The sequence below is a fragment of the Uloborus diversus genome, chromosome 6, assembly GCF_026930045.1.
Source record: "Uloborus diversus isolate 005 chromosome 6, Udiv.v.3.1, whole genome shotgun sequence".
Classification (NCBI taxonomy): Eukaryota; Metazoa; Arthropoda; class Arachnida; order Araneae; family Uloboridae; genus Uloborus; species Uloborus diversus.
In genome coordinates this window covers 151,759,887-151,783,176 of record NC_072736.1, presented here as the reverse complement: position 1 = coordinate 151,783,176, position 23,290 = coordinate 151,759,887, and the positions used below count along the sequence as shown (strand labels likewise).

The following is a 23,290-nucleotide window of genomic DNA, read 5'->3' as shown; positions in this document are numbered from 1 at the left end:
AAAAAGAGACGAAAAAGAAATCGGAATTTCGATTAGGAATTGTTTTTAAACTCATGCGAATGACAATAATGTAATGAGTCTATTGCAATTGCGCAGCCGAATTTTCTTTCAGTGAAAGATAATAGTATAAAGTCTTAACATATATACTTAAACAACTGTTTTCAATTCAATTCAATTAACTCAATTAAATTTATTTCAATCAGGAAACATTTTTTTTACAAATACGCATTTCACATATAAAATAAAAGAAAAAAGAAATTACATAAAGAAATATATTTCACCTTGTCTATTTGAAAATCCCTGATTGTGTAGATGGGAGTAAAGGCTATAACACATAACGTTGGCAATAGTAATAACACCAAAGGTTTGGGAGTACACCCTTCCCTCGTAGCACCACTAGATTTTGAATTGCATTTAAAGAAAACAAGTTATCCTCCTTGACGAAATTGCCTTGTTCAAAATTTTATGCTTCTTAAAAACTACCAATATTCTGACTTGGTTTTTAAAATCGACGTGAAATTATTTTGTATGTATTTATAAGCAATTTGTATTTACAAAACAAAATACAGTTCATTTCAAAAATTTTTGGCATTTGATTTTCATGATTTATTGACGGAAAAATTCTTCAAAACATTTTATATACACAAAACTACCAAATAAATGTCAAACTATTGGCTATCGTAGGATATATCGTATTGAATGGATCTAATAAAAATGACTTGGTAAAAGCGGTCTGGTCTTGACTTTAAGCTTCCCGAAAATTCAGCTTCGTAGGCATTCAAAGATTTTTAATAAAATTTAGTAACTTTTGCTTTCATGGATAGAATTTTCCGACAGAAAAGATTTTGTAAAAGAATATTTGAACTTTTTTGATTAATTTAATACACACAATTATTTAAATAAATTTCAGAAGAATATAACAAAAGCAGATATTTGGTATACAAACAGAGAAAATGAAACACAACAAATGAAAACACAACAGAGCAAAAAATGATTTAGAACAATATGCCAATATGATTACAGCATTCAAGTTAAATGTACTTCGGTGTGGCTAAATATTTTTGTTAGTAAATTTTAACTATAAAAGTATCTATATTTGGGGCAAACCTAACCTGGTCAGCATTGTGGACGGTACGCTGATCCTAATCACAGCATTGCGACGCTCAATTTGCCTCAACTATAGTTGCCACAACATCAAATTTAAAAGAAAACTATCAGTACAAATTTTGTGTTTACCTCTTTTTTTCACGTAAATATTTTATTTTTTGGATTAAAAGATCTGCAGCTTCAATTGGAGCATCAAGGTAGATGAGAAGTTACCGGAAAATCAAACCTAACCAAATCTAATTTTTTACAGTTAAGAAATTTTTTTTTAAATATTTCAGAATTTAATGATATATTAATGTAATAACTACTTATGTATATTAAGAAAAAATAGTTTATGACGAAGATTAAAGTAAGGCAAAATAATTTTCTTTTGATGTGTTGTAAAATTTATTAGTAATTTTAAACCATAAAATGAAATTCAAAGAAACTTGGCTTTAAAATTTAAAATTTTGCAGTGTCATTTGAAAGAAAACATGTCATCAATTTTGAAAGCTCTATTACTTGCTATGACACATTATTTTTTTTAAAATCCTTACCAGAAGTATTATGGTTTTGAATTTTTAAAAAAACATACTTAAAGATCAAAGGAGCAAAAATAACAATAACGATATAACAAAATGTTTATTTTTATTCATAAATTAATAATAATAAAATAATTACAAAAATCATAATATTACAAAATTTGATAATAAATAAAAATAATAAGTTTTCTGTTTAGGTAAAATATTCTTTAGTTAAAACTTTTAGACAATATATTAGCACTTCCAGCGTGTCAGAAAGCTATTTTTCACTTATTCTACTTTCTGAAGAAATGCTGTTGGCTTACTGTTTCAAAAAAGCACCACCAATTAAAACACAACATAAATTTTCACATTCAAAAGCAAAAATGTCAGAAAAAGACAACGCACTGAGGCGGACAATTACTTTAGGTACGAACACTATTTTTGAACCCTTTTAATTCGCCAAACGACATTAAACCCAACGCAAACGACAGTACAAAAAAGTTAATGGAAAAAAAAAAGTTGAACGAAAGAGAGCCCGCGTGCGTTTACTGTTTCATTTACTCAGCGAAAATGTTTGATTAAAAAAATCAAAAAGTTTGAAGGTATGTGGGCCTCTTGACACTAAATTAATTAAGAAGGTAATGTGCTCATTTACATGCCTTTTAATTAGTGCAGCATAAATTAACTCTAGTCCCTTTATCATTTACGTTGCATTATGAGCTAACCAGAAAGAAATAATTATTTATTAGTCGAAGAAAAAAAGGTTATTTTTCACTTTCAAGAAAAGCACTTTTATAAAATTCCTCAACTATTTTTATTGTGTTGAGGATGATTTGTAGATAAAGAGAAAAATAGTCGTCACCATCGACCATAGGGCGACTGCATTAAAAAGATAGCGGTTAAAAAACAATATCTGAATCGCCACTTAAAAATAAATAAATAAACTGTACAAAATACTTTAAGTAATAAAATTGAAATGCAGCGTTTGTGAAAATATTTAATATAAATACAGGGTCATTAGAAGAAACGTTATGATTTCGAAACGCTCTAAGTGAAATGCTACTGATCGGCATGGCTTGATATTTTGCAAGAATAGTAATGAGGTTGTGGGAATTTGTTTGGAAAAGAAAAGAAAAAATAGTTCTCAAATGTTTCGATAGATGGCGCTGTCAGTGTGATCGTGTCTAAATAAAAGGATGAAAAAAAGGTGAAAAGAGTCTAAAAGAGATTTGTGAAACAGGAGCATGTTTTTAGTTGAAAGGAAACAATAGATTCTAAGGGTTATCGGAAAAATCATGAGTAAATAGACAAAATTACGTTTTACATAGGAAACAATGGAAAGGGAAAGCGATATATTGTTGAAACACATTGCAAATTATTAATGCGTACACATTGCAAATTATTAATGCGTACGCATTGCAAATTATTAATGCTTAAGTTACTGAATATGCCCTCTATCTCGTTTCCCTACAAGTTGGAAGCATGAAACTGCATGTTTTAAGGGCGGACGATTTTTTTGATGGTTTTTTTTTACCACAGCTTTGTGTGTTGTGCGTAGGTTATATCTAAGTAACTGGGGCACTTTTTCTAATCCCTTTTTTCCTTAACCAAACGAATTCCCAGGGTCTCGCGACTGTTATCATAAAATGTTAAGTCATCCTGATTAGTAGTTTTAAAATTAGAATGTTTTGAAATTTTAGCTTTAATTATTATCACTCTGTACATTACTTAAATTATACTTGAAAGTACCAATTACAATAATTTTAATCAAGGGCCTCTGTGGCTCTGTGCTTCACTTCATATGTCGGAAATCATGGGTTCGATTTCCTCTGTTGCCCTGGTTGTTATTTCCTATCTGTGTGCTGGAAACTTTCTTCTTGCGTTGTCTTAACTGTAAATGAACAAATGACTCCAATCTCTCGAGCCAATGGCACTAATCTTTCCGTAGTGTTTATAATCTATGAACACGAGTAAAACAACAAACATTTTGACGAACGTAACATATTGTAATATGAGTAAAAACCCTGGCTACAGATGAAAATGTGCCTACCAACCACTGGCAACCAAATAATTTCTTTTGTTTTGCCTTTTATTTATAAATTATTGCGAGCAGTTATTAGACTGATTGTAAACCGACTGTTTTCCTTTTAGGTTTTTCGTGTAAAATACTCTTTTCAGCTTTTTAGCGCTATATTCAGTGCGCGAAACATACAATGGGTTAGAGGTGCGTCATCGATGGCAAAACATCGATGGTATTGATACATCGACCAAAAAACATCGATCTTTTTCACTATATAACATACATTTTTGAATATACTACTACTATACATGCATGATAATTTCTAACAAATGTTTCTTAGTGGATCAGTGAACTATTTTGGCATTGCGTCAATTCGTTGACGCAATGCCAAAATTATAGCTATTATTTCGGAAATTTCTAAGTAAAGCCAATAATAAATAAATTATATATATATATATATATATATATATATATATATATATATATATATATATATATATATATATATATATTTGGTTTTTAAGCAATACGAAAGAATGCATACCCGACGAATGCATTGAAAATACTGATCCTCAAATCATGAATTCAATTTAATAAGAATAATTTCGCAACATACGTGTGAAAATTAGATCTGTATTTGAAAACTATAGGGCTTCAGTACTTCTTTTGTCGATGTTTCAGGGAGTTCAATATTTTTGAGTCAATTTATGGATACCATTTTTTTCTTTTCTTTTTTTCATTTTGAAGATCGATGTTTTGAAACATTGATGTTTTTTGATCGAGGCCGCTTCTCTGTGAGAAATTCTATTATAATTTTCAACTAAAATACAAAAACATTAACATCGAAAAAATATCGAACCCAAAACATCGATGTTCCAGAAACATCGAAAGTTAAACATCGATATTAAAAATATCGATGTTTTAACAAAAACATCGATGTTTCCAAAACATCGACATCGATGTCGCACCCCTACAATGGGTGACTAAAAATGTTGGTGCAAAATACTTAACAATGTTGGCATATTTTTAAAACTGCTTTTTTGTAATTTCATGTCTTAACAAACAGAATTCAAATTTATAGAATCTATCTTGCGTTTTAGGAATAGCATTAGTGGCTCAGCGGTGTGCGCATTTCGTTTGGAAGACATTCTTAAAACATTTGACGGTCCTTTCAAAGGTCACGAAGATGTCAACTTTAACTGGTTGCCCGTACAAAATTCCAAAGTTCCAGAACCTAGACCAGGCCAAGTAAGTAAAAAGCAAAGTGTGTGGAATTATTTTTTGAATTTTGCTATATAATTCAGTCAAGAAATAAGACTTCGCTATGCGTGTATTATTTACCGAAATTAAACAGTAGTAGTTAATGGACTACACGCGAGAAGAGTCTTAGATCCGTGGCTTGTTTTTGAAAAACTTCGGGCCTCTTGAATCCAAAACTGATCACAGTTTTGCTTTCTCACGTCAAGTTTTTTTTTTTTTTTTTTGCTACGTGGGAGTTTGAAAGGCCAATTTAGAAATGTATGGAGTTTGTTTTCTTTATCTTTACTAATAATAAAGCTGAAAGTTTCTCTGTCTGTCCGAGATCTCTGTCCGGATCTCTGTCTGTCAGGATCTCTGTGACGCGCAAAGCGCCTAGACCATTCGGCCGATTTTCATTGGTTTTCGGCCGATTTTCGGTTTGGCACAAAGTTAGTTTGTAGCATGGAAATGTGCGAAAATTCGATTTTGTTCTTTTTCTTTTCCAATTTTAAGAACAAAAATAATTTTAAGAACAAAAGCATTTTCCCGAGCAAAATTATCATAAGATTAACGAGTAAATTACCAAGTTATCATAACTTGGAACCGTAACATGGGCAAGCCAGTTGGCGAGAAATTCAACATCCATTATTTGTAAATATACAGGCGAACCAAAAGACCTTTTAATTTTCTACAACGGGCAAAGCCGTGTGGGTACCACTAGTTAAATATAACACTAAAAAAAAAGATGTTAATGAAAACAGCAATCATTAATTTTTACATGCACAATATAAAAAATAGTTTTTCCTTGCGTTTGAACACGGTTTTATTGTAAATTATTTGTTGATTTTAATATTACTTGACAATATTGTAAATTCAAGTTTGTCACAAATAATAATAATAAGATTAAGACAACTATCATGTGATTTGATATTAACCAACGCGTTTCTGATTTTTCTTCCGTCGCTTTTCTGTCATTTATTGCCCCTAATATCTTCTTTTTTGTAACGTCAATTTATTTTTTTTCATACTCCGAGTTTCCAGTACTGTTAGTTAAGTGAAGTGACGTTTAGTTAAACGTATTTAACACCATGTGTATTGGAGTTGTTTTAGTCATGTATTAGTTAGCATTTGAAAATAATATTGCCTATCTATCGATCATTACGTCTATAATATTCTAGTCTTTGTTTTAAAAATTACATTTACATTTTCTCAGCAAAACTCTAATTTTAAAAGTATGGAACATATAGTATGATACCAGACTTAGGTAGAGCCCCTCATTGAGTATCCGAATAAAATATATGATTAAAATATAGTTAAAATTTTTATAAAAATTATAGCATAGGATTGTCGACGAAAATTCGATTAAATTAAAGGATTGACGTTATTTAAAACTTGTATCGTTGAATAATTCTGCAGATTTTGTGACAGTTTCTTCAAATGAAAGAAGTCTTGCTTGTCGAGTTTCGGGTAGAATAAGCATCATTTGCGATAAATTTATTATGTACTTCAGCAGAAAATAAATCCGCTGAATATTTACAGATTCCGGAAAATTTTGAAGGTACCTGCAGAAAATCGGCAGACTTACTCAATTATTGAGACTTCAACTAGCAACAGCCCTATGATTGGACTGCTTTTGCTTTGACAACCATATACCATCATGTGTTCAATGAATACTTTTATCTAAAATTTTATACATCATTTATGAGGAAACTTGACCAGGATAGGTCAACCTAAGTCGGATCGTAGCCCATTAGTTAAGTACGAGTTTTAAAGTTAGGGAACATTGCGTTCCTTTTCTTCTTTCTGAAGGAATAATTTCTTCTTTTCTGTTTAGTGCGTGAATGATTCCAGAACACTTCCAGAGATGACTGTGAATTTTATTAAGAACCACAATCTTATGGACCAAGCTGTTCCTGCATTTTGGGGAAAACCTATTGTGATTTACACTGGCTTTAAGTAAGTATTAAATTCATTTACTGAAGAGATTTTTCTACATTTAAACAATGAAATTCTTAATTATTTCAAACATACCTTTTTACCTACAAATGTGTTTTTTACGGACCAATGTATATTTCAGGTAAAAAAGGAGTATCCATCCTTAATATTAACTACATTATTTGCCATGATCAAATATTATTATTTTTTAACATGCAGTTTTATTTTAATATAAATAGCTATGGCATAATAAATTAGTATTAAAAATTACTTGCTGTTTGGAAAATATTTTAATTTTTGAAGGAAAATATTATATTTTTGTAGTCTCTGCTACTGTTTTTAAACTAAAACTTTTTGAGTTAAATAAGTAAACAAGCTTAATTTTTTACCAGATATAGGTACACACATATTGCAGTTGATCCTCAGATAGAAACCGCCAATGGCAAGAAATTTGATGTTCTTTTCATTGGAACAGGTTTGTAATTTTAGGCCTACTTTTCCTTTCCTTTTTCTTTCTTTTTTTATTTTTATTTTATAGATATATATATATATATATATATATATATATATATATATGTTTATCTTTATTGAAGATACTAGAATTATTGTTATTCATTTTTTGACTTGATTGCATTTTTTTTTTGAGCAATCACAATTGCTTATTGTTCTCATTTGACTGTTTTTGGCGTTCCTTTGATTTTATTTTCCCACCGCCACCCTCCGCACCATCACCGTCGACCGGCTCCTCACGATGCTGCTCCTATAGTGAAAGCAGTCTCCAGGTTGCATCCATGTTATACACACACGTGCATACACACACAACTACATACACAAACACATAGATACACCTACACACACATACACCCACGCATACATACAGACACCTACACATACACACACATTCATGCCTGCACACAGACACAAACACATATGCCTACACACATACACATACCCCCCCACACACACATTCATGCACACAACTACCCACACACTTATGCCAGCACACAGACACAAACACATATGCCTAAGCGCACATACACATTCCCCCCTACTTACAACATCCCCCCCCACACACATAAACACACATGCCTGCATACACACACACACTCGTGATTGCGAAAAACATAATTTGAATTCAAGAGGTCAAAATTCAAATTAATTTTTTTTCTTTTTTTTTTTCTTTTTTTTTTTTTTTTTTTTTTTGTGGTTACAACCATCTTTGTTACAAAAAGTTTTTTTTTTTTTTAATTCTAAAATTAACTTGTTCACCTCCATTTACTTTGTTGTTCCTCCTTATAATATATATAAAGCTGTCGTACCTACTCTATTTTACTACTAGTATAGTACTTGTACTCTACTAATGTAATTTTAATATATACGTATTATTGTTTTTGCATATTTATATTTTTTTGGCATTATTTTTTTAATGAGTTAAGTGATGCATGCGAAAGGAAAATTTACATACAAAACTATTTTTTATGAAATAGTTTTTATTTCTACATATTAAAAAAATCCAATGAACTATTTTCTCTTTGCAAATTTAAAAAAAAAAAATCTTTTTTTGGTTAATTTTGCTAAACTGATTTCAGTTATTATCAGCTTTTATTATTTTACAAGACTGACTTTTTTAGTTAAAAATATATTTATTTCCGTGTGTATTTCAGATAATGGAAAGGTTATTAAAGCCTTGAACGGTGGTAGCGCCGGTGGGGCGTCTCAGAATGTGATACCTGTTATCGTGGAAGAAATGTTGGTGTTTCCACAGCGATTTCCTGTCACTAATTTGTTAGTGTATCATACAGCGCAAGAAGCGAAGCTGGTTGTTGTTTCACAAAACGAGATTCTAACAATACCACTGCATTCGTGCAACAAGCATGCTAGAACGTGCAGGTACGTTAACATTTGTTCCAAAACAAAATTAAGTTTTAATATACCCATTAAATACTTAGACTGCCTTTTAAATATTTAGTCTTGAATATTTAAATTCTTATGTTATGTAGTTACAAATTAGTTGCAAAGCAAAAATAGCGAACGTCAATCTGCTAAAAAATGGTCTTTAATGTTTAAACTACTTAATGTTTACATGAAATACACCGCCATTTCAGTCAATTCCAGCCGAAGACAGCCCGGCATAGGAGTGACTGAGCTGGAGGTGGAAACCTCTTAAGGAAGACAAGAGTACCAAACAAACTGGTAGCTAATACAGAATTAGCAGGCGGTGTATTTCATGTATTTCTGCCTTAGTACTGGCTATAGGGCGGTAACTTACTGAATATACTTAATGTTTAGTTAAAAATTAGTTTTAAAACCAAATTAACAAACGTTTTTCTATTAAATTCTTTGTTCTGAATAGTTAAAATCTAATGATATCAAGATGCAAAACGAGAATGACAAATATCTCTTAAATATTTCCGTCTTGAACATTTAAATTTATATATTCATGTAATTTTGATCCAAAACGAAAATAACGGACAAATGTCGATTATATATTTCGTCTTGAATGCATCAACTCTTATGTTATTTAGTTGCAAATCAGTTACAAAGCAAACATTACTCTCGTATATCTATTAAATATTTTATCTTTAATAATTAAACTCCCGTGATATTTAATTGCAAAACGTTAAATTAATAAATATATTGATGTAAATTAGCTGCAAAACGAAAATAACCAACGAATATCTATTAAATACGTCTTGAACTTCTGTGATATCGTATTTTTCTCCACAGAAAACAATCAAAATGTACGAATAATTATCTTTGATTTTAACCTACTAGCTTTTTGCATAGCTTTAAGGTTTCCCCCCAAATATTTGAATGTTTTGCGCTCAGAAAGAAAGCAAGGAAGCAAAATCTCAACATAATAAATTATTTGCAAACATTTTGCTAATGTCGAAACTCATTACTGATCCTAATGAATAATTTCATGGTTATCTATGCACATACAAACATGACTTTTTTTTTTGCTCATAATGCTACATTGTTGTTTGTGGTTGCGTTGCTAGTTGATTTTATTGCTTTACCTTTATCGCATATAATAGGGGCACGATTTCTCTCGGTGAAATAAAAATGTCTTCATCAATAATTTGGAATAGAGAAACAGTTATTTCTATAAATAAAGCTTGTTATTTATTTATTGCGAAAAAAATCACACAAGTACTTACTAGATGGACGTATGGACTTACGTATGGACTTATTTGCTTTACTCTTATGTGTATTTTATGTAAGATGAATTAATTGAATTGCGTAAAGGAATAACCTGCTTTACTTAGCATATATGCTTTTCTGAATGAGAAATTTTTAAAAGCCTTAGCCGCAATAGCCTTACAAAAGGAATAATTAAGTGTTTATCGCATCGCATTCAAAAATTAGGGCAACATTTATTTTTCATACTGGAACCAAAAATAGCTAGAACCATCTTTTTTACATTTACGCTTTGTTACAATACATATAAAAAAAGGGATTTTTTTTTAAACGAAGCCTTCAGTTCTTTTAAAATATCATTTTCGATACATAAAACTGCATTTTGAACACATACGCATTCATTGAAAATATCTGCATGGAAAGTAACAAGTTCAGATCGTTATAAACCAGCTGGAGCGTACCTTGAAAATGATTTAAACTAAGAACTAATGCCAAAGAGTAAGGGCACTAGTTCTGGATAATAAGAATAGGGTTATAATAAGAGCAATAGTTTTTTTATCCGTTAAATGTTCGATCCTTACACTGTAAAAAATTCTGGAACTTTTCTGAGTACTTTCATGTAACATTTCGGGATTTCAATGGTTTTTATCCACTTCCTGGAAAAATCAAGTATCATTGTCAATAAGTTTCCTGAATTGCTACAAGTCGCCCGAATGCAGACTTCTCACTGTTGTGAAAAATATTTTTAGCTCCCAGTTTAACGATTAACTGAGCGTACTTATAAAGTGTATCGCCTTTGGTTTAGTTACGGCCCGTCCATGCTAATTAATTTTCCAAAGGGAGCGAATAAGCGTGAACTACGTTGCTTTGCAAGAATTAAGGCGAGTAAAATTCTCGTTACTTACCAGCAATTCTGGCTAAGCTTTGGCCTGTTTGCAATAATGCTCTTGGAACTTCCTTGATAAATCAGGAAAATGCCGAGCTCTTATATTATACCTTCTTAAGTGTACTCGAATTTTCTAGAGACGCGACTGGCTTTTAACGGAAATATTTCTGAAATTTTCCGGAGGCTTCCAGGATAATGTCAGCAAGGTTACTGAATTTCAGCGAAAAACGTTCCTAAATTTTGCAAGATATGTTACTGGCAGAAATTGGGCGCATCAGCTGCCCATTATTTTCCAGGAACGTTCCTGAATCGTTTTTACAGTGTAAAACTGAACTTGCTTGTAGCAAAGACAAGTTCATTGAAAATATCTAATTGGAAAGCAACAAGTTCAATTCGTTATAAACTTTCTGGATAGTAAGAAATACCTTGAAAATAATAATTAAAATTGAAAATTAATGTCAAAGAGAAAAGGCACTAGTTCTGCATAGTAAAAAATATAAATAATAGGGGAAAAATTTAAAAACCTGATATGATTTTTATCATGACGATTGCACTAATTTTAGCTTCTAAATTGTATGCAGAAATAAATTTTATAAACATAAGAAACTATATGAAAAATTACATCAATCTTTAAACATAAAATCTATATAAAATTAAATATGTATACATGGAAGAATGATGTAATATATATTAATTGTTTTCAATGTAGATATTTTGGGTTGTTAGATTTTTTAATACTTAGCAGAAAATTTCAAGTTTTTAAGTAATTGTTAAAGTTTAGTTTGATTCACTTTGTTTTCTCTTTTGCATTCTTGTATAAATTATTATATTTTGTAAAAAATCGGATTGTATATTAAACGTAAATTTTAATTTTAATCACCCATGAATACTTGTTACTGGGTATTTCGATTGCAATAAATTTTACTTTTTTTTTAATGTATGCAGAAATAAATGTTATAATAATAAGAACCTAGAGGAAATATTGCATCCAACTCTAAATATAAAGCATATGTGATCGTAGAGTAAGGAGAACTTCACCGAACTATTCTGGATCGCATAATCTGTGAGTGCTCAGTTCGACAATCGCATTGTTACACGTAAGTCGACATAACCATTCATATACCCTTCGAAGATCGATAACTTAACGATCTCGCTGAGACTTCTCGCAATTAATCATCAGGAAAACCAAAGAGTTATCGGAAAATTTTCCCTCTCGGCACAGGGAGCTCGAATATTTCCTTCTCTCAAGGAAAACTTCTGCCCCCGATTCCCCCCTAGGGGAAGAATACTGGAGGATATATCCCCCTCTTCTCAAACAGTACTTTTCGCCGCGTGTCCCATCGATTAATCGGGTCATTAATCGATTCTTGGGAACCGATTCGGAACAATCGCTTTTCTGTTTCTGGTGTCATGAAAGCTGTTGTTTGTGTGCGAGGGGTGGCAGGGGACGTCCGAGAATTTGACTTTTAATTTGCTCTGGAAATCAGGTTTTGTCAATATCAATGATGCAATAGAAAAAGCCGATTTCTTTGACTAGACTTGACTGAGGATAAAAGTCAACCAAATAAGCGAGATGTAAAAGCTTGTTTAATAGATTTCCTACGATATGTTGAAAGATTTGTTTTTTCAAAGCACGTTATATGTCTTTATATTGACATATGATCATCAAAAGTCGTCCCTTCTGTTTTTAGTACTAATCATAAAAAAGTGAAACTTACGATATACATAAAATACACCGATCAGCTCAGTCATTCCAGCCGAGGACTGCAGTTTTGTGCTTATTAGCACTCATCAGCCCCGGCATAGGAAGTGACTGAGCTGGAGGTGGAAAACCTCTTAATGAAGCCAAGAGTGCCAAACAAACTGGTAGCTAATTAGCACTGACCAGACGAGTGACCGAAGCAATGATTCGGTTCAACTCGAAGATTGAAGTTAAGGCATGGTATTTTCCGTAAGTTACATGGTGTATTTTATGTATTTCTGCCTTTGCCCTTGCTATAGGGTGGTAACTCACTAAAAAAACTTATGATATTATTTGGAATTGATTCTGTCATATATATGCACGAAAACAAGAGGAATAGAGAGCTTAATTATGCTCGTTTTTCATCCCAATTTTAAATGCGATGTCCCCGTAAATCATCCAATTCGGGAGTAAAATTCTTTATACACTTTAAAAATTACACCAAAGGTCTGATTTTCTACTCAAGTTGAACTTAGTTTGAACTTTTTGGGTAAATTAAAACGCATGGGAACATTACAAAAAAAGAAAAACGGCCATTCTAGCTTGCATTCCTTTTCCCATCATTTAATTCATGAAATAGGTCACAAAATTCGCTTGAATCGCGGCGACTTTTTACTGCCCAATACTGTTCAAAACTGCCCAAAATTTGGCTACCGTGCTAAAAGAAAAGTTTTTTTTTTTAATGTTGAAATTTCTCCCAGATAAGATGGAAAGGTAAAGTATAGGTGCGGACACTAAACACAGTTAGTCGAATTTTCACCCCAAGCAATATTAGTAATAACAGGAAATAGTCAACGTTGTTTTGCACAAATAAACAGATTACAGGTGTTTCGGGGTTTCAAGGAACTTCTTTTTCTATTCAAAGGTGTGAGCTTCTAGATCTACAGACACCCAGTGAAAGCAATGAAAATGGACAGACGACAGTTTAAACATAAAAATAAGCAGTTAACAAAAGCAAGACAAGACAAAATGGAACTCAAAGTCAAAATTTATTGCATGATTCCATCCCAGAGGAAACCGTTGACTTAACGGTTACAACAGTTTCCTTCATGTTTGTTTCAGAAAATCTCCAATTAAGCGTTATTCTAAGCGTAATCTAATTTTAAACTGAGTTAAAATATTATTACATTTTGTATATTCAAATGAAATTAAAAACAATTAGTAGTGTAAATGGAATGAGAACGAAATGGAAATATTTATGTGATATTATATAGCTGTAAAAATTATAATGTCATTCAAGCATCTTTATTTTGTTGATGCTGGGCTTTCATACTTTATTTATTTATTTATTTATTTTGCATCAACAAACTAGCTTCAAAAACTTTAATTTAAAGCATAACTTCTCCACTTTTAATATAAACGTGCCATCGGAGCCGTGACCTTCAATGGTAGGATGTCTTAGAACCATGCTAGTTTTAAATGGATTTAGCTAATTTTAACTCTAAATTTTGGTGAATATTCTATTGTTTAGGAATGTTCTTCCTGAGTTACACAAAAAACATAATCTTATAAATTAAAAACTGAGCGTGTGCAACTATGTATGTATGTCCAAGTTTCTTCTTCCGAACGAGAGTGAACTGACCATCAAGCCAGGTATCGATGGATTCGTCATCTTCCTGTCTTTATGTTTGGCTATGTAACATAATCATCGGATAATATATAATTAGCGGAGATATCAATTAAAAACTATTAATTATGACACTCAGATTTCTAAATAAAATCCCTATTTTTAGAAGGCTTTCCTCCATTCAAATTATTATTTCGTGCTTCAACTCAACTTTCTGCAAGAATGCTTTCATTAAAATTTATAGCTTGAAGAAAATCATTGAGACGAAAAATGTGTTGCCATTTTTTATCTCGAATACGAGCAAATAAAATTCTGGGTTTTTTTAAAGGCTTCTCCTGTTATCGGGTATTTAAAATGGTTACATTTTGGTTACTTTTCCGAAATCTGCCGCAAAATTTTACTGATTTTTTTTTTTTTTTTTTTTTCAAGCCTGATTGTTGAACACGCATCACTTGACATAACTTTTATTTTCGAGGTGGACCGTGCAAAGCCCTGCGACGCAGCTAGTAAGATTATTAAAATGTGAGTAACTGGGGTTGAAATAGAGAGATTATGACTCAACTCTCCTCTGAATGACTTGACGCTTGTCAAAAGTATCATTAAAACTTTTGCATTCAATTCAAACAATACAATAAATTTTTAGCTTTAGTTTTTTTAAGCTTAACAAATGCAGTGTCTTTAAAAAAAACTTTTACGAACATTTATTTTTGCTAAAGTATATTTTGAATTTATAATAAGGAAGAAAAATCGACTTTTTCTAAAACATTAAAAAAAATGTTTGAAGTAACTAACCTCTGGTAATTGTCCTTAAATGAATCCAATTATCGAAGCTAAGCCCAATCGATTCAGCAAAACACTATCATAACGCTGATAACGATTTTTTCTTTTTATTTTTTTTTCTCAAACAGTATCAAAATTTTGCAGCACTGCTTGAAAAAAAAAATGTGTACTTTTTTTTAGATTTTTAGTAAATGATGATTATTTTATTTTAATTACTTGCTCAAAAGAATGTCACAGAAAAATCGTGCTAATTATCTTTGATGTTCGAGGTTTGTGGAAAAAATGAAATGCTAGACCAATGGGCATTAGCTAAGCCTGCTTTGGAAAAAAAATTTAAAGAGAACTTTGTGGTTTTTCTTTCTAGTTAAAGTAAAAACAAAGATCAGTGGCCTGTAAGTTTTTTCTTCATTAAGACTTATGTTAAAAAGAACTGCACAAAGTATACGCAAAAGAATGTTGTAATATTGATTAAATGTTTCCAGTGTAGATGTTTTGGGTGGTTAAGTTTAATATTTTTCAGAAAATAGCGAGTCTTTAAATGACGGTTAAAATAAATTTGTTTTGCTTTGTTTTTCATTTTGCATTCTTAAACAAAGTATTTCTAAAAATTCTCACTGTATTTTAAATGTAAATTTCAATTTTAAGCAACAGCAAATATATATTACTGGATTTTTCGTGAGGTACGTTTCTTTTCTATATATTGTCGCCTCAGAGCAACAGTAAGATATCTTAGTGTTATTTCTGGGATTAGATATCTTACTGTTGCTCTGAGCCGATGATATCCTATTTGACCATCCAGATGATCGTTTTTTTCACGACATCATGCGCCCGCATGTACGAATGTCATATTAATGTACGTGCGTATGTATTTCGCATAATTCATCAAGGTTTAGTTTTAGAAGGTTGTAATTTTTTAGAAAAAATGGGCTCATAAAACTTTTTAAAAAAAAACATTTCCCTAAAGCATTTCGTAAAATATTCTATTTCTAAAAACTTCAAGGTTTAAAAATCTTGCAATAAAAAGCCAGGGAAAATACTTTTGAGAACCGTTGCTTTTAGTGATAACAAGTTATGACAAATGTAACCCTTTATGTAGATAGATATATCGTCGTTTTAGAGCAACAGTAGAGTATCTTGCTGTTATTTCTGGAATTAGATGTCTTACTGTTGCTCTGTGACGACGATATATTGACAGTTGGGCAAGTATATTAACAGATATATATATATATATATATATATATATATATATTGATATATATATATATATATATGATTGATATATATATATATATATATATATTGATATATATATATATATATTGATATATATATATATATTGATATATATATATATATTGATATATATATATATATATATATATATATATATATATATATATATATATATATATATATATATATATATATATATATATATATATATATATACATCAAAAAAAACTTTCATTTCTTTAATCAATTTTACAAATGAATAAAGGGAGAGAGTAAGTGTTAAATAGTGCCTGAATAAGTTAAATAACTTAATAAAAATAGAGTTTAGTTATTTCATTTACCGATTTGCTTTGTCTTTTTTGCTTCATTAAGGTAGCATTTATCGCTGTTTTTGTAGTCGCATTAGCTTAATTAGATTTCAGGGAAATGAAAATTCAATGATCAGAGCTTAATGCACGAATATTTTTTATGATGTTAGAGAGACTTCCAATCTATGATTGGATATTTATCCGTGGGGAAAAAAGAGAGATTACTACTGAGACCGGTTCCTGTGTTTTCAATTAGAAAACGTTAGATTAACTGTTATCTACTACTATTTAGGATTTAGATGTGATCAATCTGAAATAATTATCGAAAAATATAACCACATGTTAAGATTTATCGATACAAAACATATATTGTTATAATGACACTGAAGCATTTAATGGCCATTCAGTTTATTTAAAAATAAACTGTATTTATACCATAGTTGAGGCAAAGTAGTATATGGTATAATAGTTGGCCACTATGATCAACTATTATACCATAGTTGAGGCAAACTGAAACTAGCAGCTAAGATAAAGTCGAGTTTGTTCGGTCGGATATTAAAGAACGCATCATTAGAGAACATAATTACATGGTTTAACTGGAAGTTCTTCCAGAACTAAAGGATATTCTTTTTACTTACACCAGTACCGAATTTATGGCAACAACTATGTTTTTTATCTCTCTACTGGCGTGAAATTGGAAATATTCCGATTATTTACTTGTAACTGCGAAAGCAGTTTTCTAAAAGCAAAATTCTTCTAAATATAAATAACGAACTTTTGTTTTAATTTCATAAAAAAGTCATGTTTGACGAAAAATGCCGAACCAGGACAAATATATTTTCAACTTCGTAACTAGAGTATTTTACGCATTGAAAATCGAAAAAACGCATTAAAAGTGTTTGACAACATTACTCAAAACGGATTTGAAAACATGGCCAATAGTAAAAAATTAGTACTGCGGAAAATATGGACAAAAATAATTCGAAATTGTTTACTACTATTTCAATTAAACGTTTCATTACAGTACATCATTTATTCAGCCTCCATTTTTCCAGGTTTCCGGTATATCCTAATCAAATTTGTCGAGTAGAAAAAAATTTATATTCACACAAATAATAATCCTGAATTATGGTAGCAAGAACGAAATTATAATTGCGGCAAAATATTCGTTTTCTTTTGGCTAAATGCGCAACTCTTGTATAGGTCATACAGTAAATTATAGTTATCCTAGAAATAAAATGATGTATTTGAAGTTTTAATTCAACATCACTGCAGTTGAACTCAAGATAATAAAGAGTTTGCTGTAAAAAAAAAGAAAGAAAGAATATGCAGTACATTATAGTATCCTAGAAACAAAAAGATGCATTTGAAGTTTCAACCGGACACCACTGCAGCTGAAGTAAATATTATAAAGCGTTTCCAGGAAGCGATAATGTATAATTTTGTAACAAAGCATGGTTTTTTTTGCTGTAAAAAGAGATAACCCATCGTATTTAAGAACGCGTTTAGCTCATTATCCATTTTCTTTTGATTAAATGCAAAACTCTTGCATAAGTCGTACAGTAAATTATAGTCATCCTACAAACAAAATGGCGCATTTGGAGATACAGTCCGACACCACTGCAACCGAACAAAAGATTATAAAGTGTTTGCGAGAAAGGATGCTATGTAAATCCGTTTTCAAAGTATCGTTTTTTGCTGGAATAAAAGAAAAGTCTGTTAGTTTAAGAACGTGTTTTGATTCCTACCCATATTCCCCGGATTATCCGGATTTAAGTTTATCTGGATAGTCTTTTTACCCTTTTTTTCCGGATAAATGAAGTTATAATGTTTTTTTTTTTTTTTTTTTCAAATACAAAATGTTAAACTGTCTTATTGCTAAAAAATACACTTCTTCTTTCCCTTCTACTGTCTTCTATTATTTTATTCTGAAAAACGTAGTTCCTATGTCAAACGATCGCTATTTCGTCTGAACTGTTTAAATATATTTCACTTATCTAAAAACTTTTAAGGAGTACTTTTACGCCATGAAGAAAGCTCTAGCTACATCTGTGGCTAGACAGCAAACGTAAAGTAAACAGAAGACTGAACTTAAAAAAGCAAATAAGAGGAATTAATAAACATATTTTTAAATAATTTTATTGAAACATTTTGTTAGTAAAATATAGTTATACTGTATTTAAATATGTGACATAGATAAGTATTACAGGTGTCGCTCGTATAACACGGTTAATTCGTTCCGTGTAGTATCGAAACCGTGTTATACGAGACTTTTTTAAAAATAACATTTTTACTTATTTTTAATACTAATTATGTATGTGCATGAGAAAAATCAGGTTAAAATGTATCGTGTTATATCGAAACCGTGTTATACGAGATTTAGAAATAATGCAAATCAAGGGATGTATACCGTGTTATACCGAAATCAAGTTTCAAGAAAACAAAGTAAAAACTTATTAGAGTTAACAACTATTAACAGAATGTATTTTAAAAAAAAGTGAAATTTCATCTTATATGAATATAACATTCGAGTTATATCAAAACCATGAAGTATTGAATTCAAGTTTCGTATCGTGTAATATCGAAACCGTGTTATAATAATCGCAAATTTGGTACTGTGTAATATCGAAACCGTGTTCTAATAATCGCAAGTTTCGTACCGTGTAATATCGAAACCGTGTTATAATAATCGCAAATTTGGTACCGTGTAATATCGAAACCGTGTTATAATGATCGCAAATTTTGTTACCGTGTAATATCGAAACCGTGTTATAATAATCGCAAATTTGGTACCTTATAATATCGAAACCGTGTTATAATAATCGCAAATTTTTGGTACCGTGTAATATCGAAACCGTGTTGAAGAAGAACCGTGTTATACGAGAGACGCCTGTATATGTAATTGTGATTTTACATCGTAGAAAATGTCCATATTTAATAAGATTCTGGTAGTTAATTGTTAAATTTTTAACATTTCACTTTTTTCTTTCAGTGCCTGCGTAGCGTTACGAGATCCTTACTGTGCATGGGACACTAGCCAGAGAATATGTACTAGCTCAAAGCAGAGGTAAGAATTTTCTAATAAAAAAGTTATTAAAAAATATTTCTTAAGAAGTGCAGTGAAACCTAGCGTAAGTTGACCACTTGCGGTTTACTACTTTAGCGGTCAACTTAAACAGGTGGTCAACCTATAGAGGTTGAATTATATGATATAGATCTGATTCTGTGCCTGAAAATAGCGGTCAACTTAGACAGGTGGTCAACTTTACAGGTTTTACTGTATAAGTAACGGCGCTTGCATATGAGTTAGCGTGTTTATTAGTAATTTAATTATTGATATATTTCTTTAAAAAATTGACGTAATTAAAAACAAATGTTTGATTGCACACATTACTGAAAATACTACACAAATGTTTTTTTTTGGCTAATACTTATATCTTATAAATAATAGCAATAATAATAATAATAATGTCTGCTGCTTTTTGTATTCACTGCCTAAAGAAGATATTTGATTTTCAAAATAGAATTTAGTGTGTTTATATTTCACAATGCAGTGATAGTGAATTTCTTTCCAAACAAAGTCAGCTTCTCATGGATTTTTGTGAAAGCTGAAAACAGTGAATGAGGTTTTATTTATCATAAAAATCAGTTTGATGTCATCTTTACTATCATTGAAACAATTTACATATGAATATAACTATGCCTTCCTCGAAGACTCTACACTATTATTAACTATTACTTCTGATGATTTTCAAAGCAAATGTTGTTCATCAGTCAATAAAAATAAACTTAATTCATTTCCTCCCGCTAGACGTTTTTTTTTCTTTTAACTCGCTTTCCTAGCAATTAAATTCAGATTTGACACAAAACCTGTTTATACAGACATTGTGAGGAAAAAAAGTGTTATTCTCTAACATTAAAAGATTCTTTTACGAGAATACCATTTCAGCCATCTTTATCTTTACTAACAATAAAGCTAAAAGTCTCTCTGTCTGGATGTCTGAATCTCCCTCTGTCTAGATCTCTCTCTGTCAGGTTGTCTGGATCTCTGTTTGGATCTCTCTCTGTCAGGTTGTCTGGATCTCTGTTTGGATCTCTCTCTGTCAGGATGTCTTGATCTCTTTCAGGATCTCTGTGACACGAATGGCGCCTAGACCGTTCTGCCGATTTTCATGAAATTTGGCGCAAAATTAGATTGTAGCATGGGGGTGTGCACCTCGAAGAGATTTTTACAAAATTCAATTTTGTTCTTTTTCTATTCCAATTTTAAGAACATTTTACTGAGCAAATTATCATAACGTGGACGATTAAATTACCAAATTATCATACCGTGGAATCGTAACATTGGCGAGCTAATGAATATAGCAAATTGGCGAGAAATTCATCATCCGTTATTTGTAAATATACAGGCGAAATGAATGACCTTTTATTTTTCTACAACGTGCAAAGCCATGTGGATCCCACTGCTACTTTCATAAAATAAATACTTTAAATTTATTACTATTCATAGACATTTTTTGATCACGGAAGAAAAACAACTGAACATTCAAATGTGACAGTATTGACAGTATCTATGAATGAGCTACCGACCTGGAATTCTAAGCCACTTGCTTTCTCTCTCCGGATGTTATTAAAGAAGAAGAATCGAGTCCACTTCCATGTATCAGTTTCCAATTTGTTTGAAGTAGCTGGTTTTAAAAGATAATCTCATTTTACAGTTTAAGGAACGCGATAAGAAGTAATTATTTCCCACCTGCTCTTGCCTACCCTGTTTTTTCCTTTCTCATACCATGTCTTAAAACTTCATGTGGGCGTATTCAAGCTGAGGAGTGGAATAATATCGATAATGCATTCTTAAAAATCGATGAATTAATATTTTTTTTGTTGGAGTTAATTTCTCTAAAATCGATATTTCTTCGGAGGCTATTAATGGAAAAAGAATTAAGATCGTCTTGTTTCTGGTATGTCGCGAAGATTTTGGCTGAAAAAAAAATCCACTTTATATGAAATATACGATATCTATTTTTTGTACCCATTGCTTGAAAAAAAGAAACGTAGTTAAAAACTGCTATCAAGTATATACTTGAAGGGGTTTTCAGCATAAAAATAGATATTTTAAGAAGCGATCTTCGTGAGTATTTTTTTTTTTTTTTTTTGGCAAACCTTAAAAGAAACTTTTGTGCACATTTATGCAGCATTACGAGCAGTGCAGTGGCGCAGCGAAGGGGGGGGGGGGGGGGGGGGGGCTGAAAACACCCCCAGAGACATTGGTTTTAACATAAATGCAACTTCTAATACAGTTAGTTTATGCATATAAAAGGCAGTCTTGATCAAAAAACGCCTTCCAGAAGGTATTTTTGATCAAAAAAAAAAAAAAAACCCTTCCAGAAGGTATTTTTAATTAAAAAAAAACCCCTCCAAAAGGTATTTTTGATGCAAAAAAAAAAAAACCTCCAGAAGGTATTTTTGACCCCCCCCCCCCTTCCAGAAGGTATTTCTGGCTGCACTAGAGAAGCAGTGTATTTGAAAGGCGTGAGAACAACGTGTTGTAAATACAAGATTTATAGCGTACTGTTTTATTTGTTTGGAAACATTTTTATTTTCATGGAAAAATATCCAGCAATTTGTTTTAAAATTTAATTTAAGAGTTAAAGCGAAGTTCTTTTACGTTCTTGCGGAAGATGTGATTCTGTAAACATTGCGAAAACAAATAAGGTTTCCTCACATTCTTATATGTAAATCATACGATGTAAACATTTCAGAAACAAAATCTAAATTTTATCTGTAAACATTAATAGCAAACAAATGCGTCTTAAAATTAATTTGGCAGGAAAATTCTTTCTTTTATTTCTCTATCTCTACAGTAGATTTTGGGAAGTCAGATTATCGGGAATAAACTATAGCAGCACACATCTTTCGTTGACTTTCGAGAACTAATATTTTTGGTTTTATTTATTTATTTATTTTTTTTTTTGCCATGTCCTTCGCTCATACTTGTAAAAAAATAACATCACAGTAGGCTGTTAGGTTTTTTTTTTTTTTTTTTTTTTTTTGCCGATACCTATGTGATAAAAATTGAAATTGCTATTTGGAAGTGTTCACTTTAATTCTTTCTTTTAAACTACTGATCATAGTTCTTTAAGATACCTACCCATTTCTCATTTAACGATCAAACGATACCTATGTGTTTTTTAAGATTTTCGTTTTGAATATTTTTTTGCACGGTTCGTAATTATTTTACTCCTTTTTTATTTTTTGCAAGTTCTTGTTTTACAGTGCATTTTATTTTGTAAATCTCTGCATTATATCGCAGTTTCTCAAATACGTAAGATTATCTCCCAGTTTTTCGCTGGAAAATTTAAATTCGTTATGGTTCCATTGTACAGACCTGATACAAGAGGATCGAAAAGTTGAATTAAAAAATGCAGATATTTATATTCTTGACATGTTTTTCACATAAATAAAATTCCGCATACTGAATTGTAGATTTTTAAAATAATTTTAATGTTACAGTATGATTCAAATTATGTAAGTTCTTTATTTTTTAGAATTTGGAAGAGTGACAAATTTGTGCAGAATGTTGCAGATGGATGGGATGCGCGCTGTCCTGAAGGTAAGATTCCAACCTTTTTTAAATCCGTTAGTTAATTCTTATACGTTTTTAACAAAACTTTTAAAATGTACTTGATGTGACTTTATTTATTAAAAAAAAGTCACATGTGTACTGAAATTGTATGAAAATGCTAGTTATCCGTGCAGATTGTATGGCTTTTTTTTAAAGTCTAGAATGTACAAATTCAATTTGAGTTCATAATGCAGGTGTTACCTAC

General features: G+C 30.9%; 1 protein-coding gene across 1 annotated transcript in view; it reads left to right on the top strand.

Moving 5' to 3' along the window:
* LOC129225151 (semaphorin-1A-like) overlaps window positions 1-23,290 on the top strand; it is a 694,730-nt gene that overhangs the window by 645,368 nt on the left and 26,072 nt on the right. Inside the window, exons 12-17 of the mRNA XM_054859712.1 lie at window positions 4,731-4,878; window positions 6,704-6,825; window positions 7,197-7,279; window positions 8,469-8,694; window positions 19,453-19,527; window positions 23,009-23,073. Of these exons, the coding sequence (XP_054715687.1) occupies window positions 4,731-4,878; window positions 6,704-6,825; window positions 7,197-7,279; window positions 8,469-8,694; window positions 19,453-19,527; window positions 23,009-23,073 (719 nt within the window). The remainder of the gene's footprint in view (window positions 1-4,730; window positions 4,879-6,703; window positions 6,826-7,196; window positions 7,280-8,468; window positions 8,695-19,452; window positions 19,528-23,008; window positions 23,074-23,290) is intronic.